At 39.0% G+C, this 8,087-nt stretch overlaps 1 protein-coding gene across 8 annotated transcripts in view; it reads right to left on the bottom strand.

Annotated features, from left to right (window-relative positions):
* Window positions 1-2,699: 2,699 nt before the first annotated feature.
* Window positions 2,700-8,087, bottom strand: part of CGNL1 (cingulin like 1) — a 134,895-nt gene continuing 129,507 nt past the window's right edge. For 7 of the 8 annotated variants that reach the window (XM_025190061.2, XM_075897318.1, XM_075897317.1 and 4 more), the window contains 3 exons: window positions 7,680-7,788; window positions 6,309-6,472; window positions 2,700-4,931 (listed from right to left, as the gene is read on the bottom strand). In XM_025190061.2, the coding sequence (XP_025045846.2) occupies window positions 4,787-4,931; window positions 6,309-6,472; window positions 7,680-7,788 (418 nt within the window). In that variant the 3' untranslated portion in view covers window positions 2,700-4,786. The remainder of the gene's footprint in view (window positions 4,932-6,308; window positions 6,473-7,679; window positions 7,789-8,087) is intronic. The other variant, XM_075897322.1, reaches the window with a different exon arrangement.

Genomic DNA, 8,087 nt, shown 5'->3' with positions numbered 1-8,087 from the left:
AATGTGAGTGGAAAGTGACTAGGTTAGCAGTTTAATTCTTATGACAGATCACATGCCATCTCTAAATGAGCACAAGCTTCTAGAAACTCAGATGAGAAATCTCACCTGAGAAACACCACCTCAGTGCTCTCTCATCCCATGCAGAGGCGTAAAGTACTGATAGATACGATCAAAGGAAGAGCAACATTCACTATATCACCACTGCATGGATGCATCTTGGAACTGATCTGGCCCGGCCTGTTTATCTTGTGAGATATGCCAGGATTAAAGCAGGTCTAAGGGCTAATGGGAAAAGTTTGACAAATTCAGAATTCAGACAAAGTACAATCTACCAAAACCTCTTAGGCTCATGTGTCTGTACAGATGTCTTCACTTCAAGCTGGGAGGTTTAATGTCAGCTCAGGTTGCCCTACCAGCTTTATCCCTGATTGAGCTATTGCACTGAAAATAGAAGTGTGACCACTCTGGTGAGAAGGGTCAGCTGCCCCAAGGATGACCCCATCCAAGACTCTAGGTACATACAGGGTGAGCAGATGTCTCATTATTTGGGACTTCATCCTATATATAGGTAGCTATTACCCCCAGCCCTGGGGCTGGCACCGGGGCCTTAAAACCCTAGCAGCCTGTGACATTGTGGGGTTGGGGAATCTTGGCTGCCCACAGCTGCGTGGTGCTGGGGGCTGGAGAACCCCATCCACCTGCAGCAGCATGGGGCTGGGTGCCAGGGAAGCCTGGCAGCACGTGGCAACCGAGCCAGGGAAACCTGGCCACCCACAGAAGCATGGAGCTGGAGGGGCTAGAGAACCCCATTTTCCTGCAGCAGTGCAGGGCAATGGGACTGGAGAAGCCCGGCAGCATGCGGCAGTGTGGGACCGGGGAACCTTATACGCTCGTGCAATGCTGGGCCAAGGACGAAGAAGCCCAGCTGCCCACAGCAATGCAGAGCTGGGGGCTGAAGAATCCCAGCTACCCACGGCAGCCAGTGCCAGAGCCCAAAGAACTCTGGCCTCTCATGGCAGCCTGCGGGGGGAGGAGGGGAGGTGTAGCGGGGAGCAGCACAACAGGCCATTTGGGGAGGGTGTAGAGGGAGCCAGAGGCAGAGATCAGCTGGCTCAGAGCAGGTAACACCTCCCCTAGTCCGGCAAATTCTCTCGATTGGGACCAGTCAGGTGGCAAGGGGGAGTCGACTAGGAGGCCAGTGGCTGGTTCAGGGCTGGGGGGAACTGGTAGCCGAGGAGCCAGATATGACCTTCTCTGGTCCGGCAAAATCTCTCATTCAGGACTGGACCAGGGAGGTCTCAATTTGTACAACATGTTGAACCTCTCTGAACCAAGAGTCCCAGGTCCAGCAACATGTTCCAGGACCAGAGAGCCGTAGGGGAGGGCTGGTGGTTGGGAACCCTACCAGCTGGCTGGGCAGTGGGTTGAAGGCAGTGAGTTGCCAGTGGGGCCAGAAAAATCAACATGAAGATCTACTTTATACAATGGACAATCCGTGGAATTTGTTGCCAGGGGATATTATGAAAGTAAAACTATAACCTGGTTAAAAAAAGAATTAGGTAGGTAAGTTCATAGAGGATCAGTGGTGGCCTGTCAATACAGGTGAACTAGGCAGTCGCCTAGGAGGCCAAGATAAACGGCTGTTGAGGGCTTTGGAGGCGGGGGCACCGATCGCACACCGATCGCATGTTTTGCCTAGAGCGCCAGTTGCCGGCAGCTCGTCTAGGGACACTCCTGTAGAGGATAGGTCTATCAGTGGCTGTTAGCAAGGTGCCAGCAATGCAGTCCCATTCTCTGGGTTGCCAAGAAGACCGGTGGGTCCAGCGGGGATGGCTGGGACAGTGGTATGGGGGGCCAGAAATGATCTCCCCTGCTCCAGCAAAATCCCTCATCTGGGACCGGCCAGGTTCTGAGGGTGGTGAACCTGGGAGGTCCAGCCTATAGTGTGAAAAATGGCAAGGAAACTTTCATTATGATCCTTTTTGAGATTATGAATCTAGAACAAGCTTTACATGAGTTGGATAGAGAAGAAATTGCTATACTAACCAATTTGGACATTCAAACTTTGTGTTTATTATGAAAGCTGCTTTGACTGGAATATCAGAGGTTCTCAATCTTAAAACCCAGGTTTTAAGATGCATCTTACAAAGTGGGTCTTTGCCCACGAAAGCTTATGCTCCAATAAATCTGTTAATCTATAAGGTGCCACAGGACTCCTCATTGCTTTTGAAGAATTCATGAGGTTATTCAACTACACAGTTAACCGATATTTAAGATCCCTAGTTTATTGTGACAGTTAATGAAATTGCACTCATTTCCTTCAATTCAGATTATAATTAGGGTAAAGTTATAGGCACAATTATTATAACAAGAGCTAACTGTATGTCTAAGGGAAATGTCAATTTCATCCATACTTTTATTAGATTTTATCACACATATGGCTCTTTTTTTCTATATTATTGTTATAAGCACAAATAAATGAAAAAAATTTTTTTAAATTTTTCCCATCTTCTTATAAAACAGAAATGTTCTGGATGAAAACTACCTTTCCATGTGGAAGGAAATATAGATGTTTGCTTATATGATTAATATTTCCAGGACAATTTTTCTTAAAAATATTTTAAATGCACGCATTCTGCAGCATGCAGTTCAAATACCAAATCAACCCAAATGTGATATAAAAAGTAGAAATTAATGAGTTTGGCCAATAAAGTTTATTTTAAATTATTTTTCTTTTACAATTTAGTGTACCTGGAGGTAGCTGCAATATTAACTGATCTTTTCTCGATGGCTTGAAAGAATAGTGTTTTATGTACATTAAAAGGTGCTGAAAGTGAACTGAAAATTATCATCTGTTTATAGTTATGTCCATGAAATAAATCACAACAGGATATTAGATGATTGTCAATACAGCGTAGCACAGATTTTTTTAATGTTACTGAAGTAGTACAAAGGAGATCGCTGAAAAGGGATTAATTTGTATAAGGGAGAACACCAATTAACTGGAAAGTGCATGTAAATTTCAGAAGTAACGTAATCTGGACAACAGTATTATTTCCTATAAATGTCAGGTGCTATTGAAATCAAATCAAAAAGAAGAAATGGGCTCAGATCCTGCATTTTACAACAAGAGGATAGATTGCTGTACCCTCACATTGTGAATAGCGGAGAGGGTGCTTATTTCATTTCTATGTAACCACGTTGGAAGAGATACAATATTTCCTTGTTGTGGTGGCTGTTTACCTACTTAAAAAAAACAAAACAAAACAAAAAAAAACAGCTGCTTTGCTTTCAGAACAGCCAAGTTAACTTCTTCTGTAGGTAAGTCTGCAGGAGTGAAGGAAGATTTTAACACTGCCAGTTGTAATAATTTCAGAATTACAATAAAATAAATGGTTATTTGGTCTATGCAGCAGAGAAGTGCTTAATATCATTTGAAAGAAGTTGCTAATCAGATAGGATTTAGCTATGGCTTATTATCAAAATTATTTGGCAACAGATTTCCAGAAGAGCAAAGCAGGGAGGCATGATGCAAATTACACAGGTGACAATACCTTTAGTAATGAACTATAAAAAGTTTAAAATAAAACCCACAAATTTGCAATTCACATTTTTCAAAGTTTCTTTACAGGATTGATCAAAATAATCTCCAAAGTGCCATAAACTGAAACACTGCATATATTCATGGAGATTGCAAAATGTTATAAACAGGCACTAAAGAACATGGTAAAAATATAAAATCAGATTATAGTGTGTGTGTTAAATATTAACTCTTTCTCCAACAGGGGTTCCAGTCTCTTAGGTACAAAGCACTCGGGGACCTGTTAAAGCACTTAAGCACATTTTTAACTTGAAGCCCATGAGTAATCTTACCAGAATCAATGGAACTACTCCTGGATACAAGTATTTTGCTGATAAAGCCCAGAGTGCTCTGCACCTAGCAACAAAAAGCCATCTTAAGGAAAAGATGTTGCAAGTAATAATTCATCTTGTTCTCACTGTTCTGGGCTTTGTAAACAAAAGAACCCTATAACCTCAGGACCACCTCTTGCTCTCCATACACAAGTATGGTCTCTGAAGTCCATAAGCAGGATTTGGACTTTAGAGTTCAATCACACAAGCCTGTATCTGAGCTCTAACTTATAGATTACATATAGTAAAATGTTTATACTGAATTTAAAATTCAGCTGTTTTTCTTGCCTAAAAAAAAAATGAATCTGCTCCCAAATGTATTTTTCTTTTTTTTAGTTAAAAACGTATAAAGTTCAAAATAGATTTAAGTACTTTTCAAATGAAACTGATCTATACAATTTTTGAACCTTTACAAAATGGCACTAGAGTAGTTAATAAAAAGGTCTAAAATATTTACATTCTATACATCAGTTTCCCCTACTTACAATTATTAAATAATCTTCTTCACTGTTTTCCTAAATCCTGGGGGGGGGGAGGGGGAACCTTTAGGAACCTCAAAAAAACTAGTCTTTAATTACTTTCAGATGGCTCTCCTTTAGGTTTACTTAATTTAAACAGAATTGTGAAACATCATCCCAGCTATAAATGTTTTCTCAAAGGTGACAAGTACATATATTTCTAAATGTTTTACAGTGCAATCTTGCTTTCTGTTTTCAGTTTACACAAAGAAGATCTAAATATGGACATGGCACAATATAGTTGTAAAGATCGTCAGCTTTCAAATCTGTTTAGTCTTTTGGCTCTTGGATTCTGTAGGTCCTTGATAATAGATTATCCTAAATGAGTTTCACAGTATCACAGGTTTGAGTCAATTTTAGCTTTTTGTATCATTGTCCTTTGAGGATTTATATCCTGAAGGTGCTTCATAGAGACTCTCTCCATCTGTACTGAAATCATCATCATCGTCATCATCATCTTCAAGGTCAGTCAGTACTTTAGTTGGTGACTTCTTCCGTCTGCTACAACAAGAATATATACATGTCTATACAGTGATACCATTTGGATGCATGTGTAGCATTTACATGTACTCTGTAAAACTAAGTTAGCACTGGCTGTATTTATTCTGGTTGGGATTAGTGCCTGTATTACTTTAAGTAAGTCACAGGGACTTGTTCTCCTAAACTAGTTAGGGTAGGATTTTCAACAGCACATAAGCACCCCAAACTGTTATCTTTATATAACTCTATCTTACATACATGTGTGCAATGAAACCCATGTATTACATTTATTTACAATATAGCTCTGAAATTTAGTATGCATGTCTGAGCACCTCACCAGCCTAATGATCTACCATAGCTGGGACTTATCCAGACATTTCCAAACCTCTTGGCAGCTCCAAATGTTTATCATTTTGAAATGTTTCCTCTAGCATATGTAGTTTACACAGAATACAGGATGGGAAGGGGTGAGAAATATTCCTGAGTATTCCACCCAACCCCAACCCATGCTGATAAAATGGTACTTGTAATACACCATAACACCCTGGACATACACTTGTAATACACCATGGACATATGCTATGTATGTGTACTGACACGCACACTCACTCTATATAGTAAAATGTGTTTTTACTAACTTCAGCATAGGAAACCTCTAAAATTGATCCTTTTCTAAATCTCTAGTGAGGTTAGAATATTTTTTCAGGGCCTTTTAGTTAACGTACCACAGCTATGAGAATCTCCAAACAGCACGCAAACACCCATGAGCAATGGCTCTGATTTAAAAAAAACACTTTTATAATTTAACACAGAAAAAGTATTCCCCTCAATTTTTATAAATAAATTTACCTCTGCAATGAAATATAGTTATTCTGTTCTCTGACTATAGGTGCTTGTTCCTGCCTTACCTGCTCTGCTCAGCTCAGAGACCCTGGTAAATTGAGGAACCTACTGAGGAATGGGGGTAATTTGCAGAGAAAGGTTTTGCAGGAATATTGCTGCTAACTGCATCTGAGGCAACAAACATCCTAAGCTTCCAGAGGCAGTCCCCATCTGACAGGCTGGAGCAGTAAGAGATTAGCATTTTCCAATTGTTTATAAGTCCAACAGATGTATAAACAAAGATCTGGAATTACAGTGTCCCTGGTTTTACGTTCCTACAGTATAATTTAAAATGAAATTTGACAAAGAAAAGCATTGTTCACAGGTTTAGACTATGTTAGCCAAGTTAAGCATTCAAGAAAGTCAGGAAAATAATCATTTACAAGGGCAGACAGGCCTTTTATTTTTGCACTAATTGTCAATGCTACTGTAAGACATTCATAAGTACTCTGTCAGAATTACATTGAAGTATAACACTGGGTAGTATATGGGCCTTGCTTTCACAAGAAATCCCACCTTAATTCCTTCTTCATAGAATTAAGCTGTCCTTGCAATTGATCATTCATATCCATTTGCTCCTCTAACTCCCGCTGAAGTTTCTTCTTGGCATTTTCCAGTCTGTCTATTTCTTCTTCGGCTTCTTCAACCTGACGTTTCATTGCTTTCAAACGCAAACTCAACTGAAATATTAAAACAGCAGCTGATTAAAGGAATATTTTGATAAAGGAATTCTATTCTCCTAGGATCTGTGAGTTGGGGAAGGAAGTCACAGCTTTGCCAATGTCATGGCATTGCAAAACTGCACTTGAACAGTAGTTAAAAGTCAGCATTAGTCTTTGAGATTAATGGTAAATGTAGTTTCTGAAACTGAAAAGAACAAAACAGATGCCTTCTAGCTATTGTGAAGATGTAAAATTGTACAGGGGTAGCAACCAGTGTTTAACAAGGTAAAATGTGTGCCTGGATTTACTGGAGAATCAGAGTTTAAGTTAGATAAAGGTAGGTGAGGCAATATATTTTATTGGATCAACTTCTGTTGATGAGAGACGCAAGCTCTCTCAAATTTGGGCCAATAGAAAATGTTACCTCACCCACCTTTTCTCTCTAATATCTAGTACCTTTTAAAGAGTACTACACTGCCTACACAGTTTAAGGTACATAAACAGATTTTATACTATTATATTTATTTTGGTACATAACAATTATTTCAAAAGGAAAGATAAATTATTGTTGCACAGCAAAGATTCTGGAAAGTGCAATCTGCTTGTTAAATAGTCAGGACAAAGATGATTTTACTAAAACAAATTATGTTGTAAGCAAAGAAGTAAGAAAAGTCACATGAAATGGTAATGCCATTGCTACAAATAGCAGTATATGCTTACAATTAAAAAAATCTAAAATCTTCTTCTTTAGAGAGGATATTTTGTAGGAGACAGTATAGATTGCTTTCTTTGTATCTTGCTTTGACACTTTTTGGTGTTCAATTAAGTTTTAAAAGTAAACATAAAAACAAGGAGTTGCCTGTGGCAACTTAGAGATGAACAAAAATATATAGAATCATGAGCTTTCGGGGGTAAAATCCACTTCATCAGATGAGTTGGAGCACACGAAAACAAGAGCATTGCCAGTAATCTGTACATGACATGCCTTCATTTTACTAAAGTCGTAGGAAAAGCCTAAAATGTCATATTTTCTCCATTTGTTGCTAGTAGGCTGAGGAACATAATGATATTGGGACTAAAAGAATCTTGTAAAATCAGTTCACAAAAAAATAACAATCAAGCATTTATCTGTATTCTAAACATTGATTATCCTTGTCAGTTGAATGCACAGTAATTTATAGTTACAGAAATAACAAACTGCTTATGTATAAATCTTTCCCTTTACCTGGTCCTTTTGGTCAGTCAGTGAGAGATGTTCATCATCTACTTGCAACATTAATTCCTTCACTTTCCTTTCAAGTCTGCGATTGCTTAGCTGGAGATTAGCCCGATCTCTTAAAAAAAACAGACATGCAGAAATGTCAGCTGGAATCATTCCCAATTCTTCCAAGCATACACCCTTGTGAGACTAAGTGAAAAATAAATACTACCAGCATCTGCTTTGATATACAAATTCTGTGCAACATATTGGAATTTTGTTCAGTGCCGCACTGAGAAAATGCAGAAGAAGCATTTCTCATAAAAAAGCAACTCGGAAATGCATCTGCAAACAGAACTGTTTAATTATAGCTGACATTTCTGTGACTGTAACTGATGGCAGCTATTGATAAAATAAGATATAGGTCTAATGCTG

The sequence above is a fragment of the Pelodiscus sinensis genome, chromosome 14, assembly GCF_049634645.1.
Source record: "Pelodiscus sinensis isolate JC-2024 chromosome 14, ASM4963464v1, whole genome shotgun sequence".
NCBI lineage: Eukaryota > Metazoa > Chordata > Testudines > Trionychidae > Pelodiscus > Pelodiscus sinensis.
This window is presented reverse-complemented; position numbering and strand designations above follow the sequence as displayed.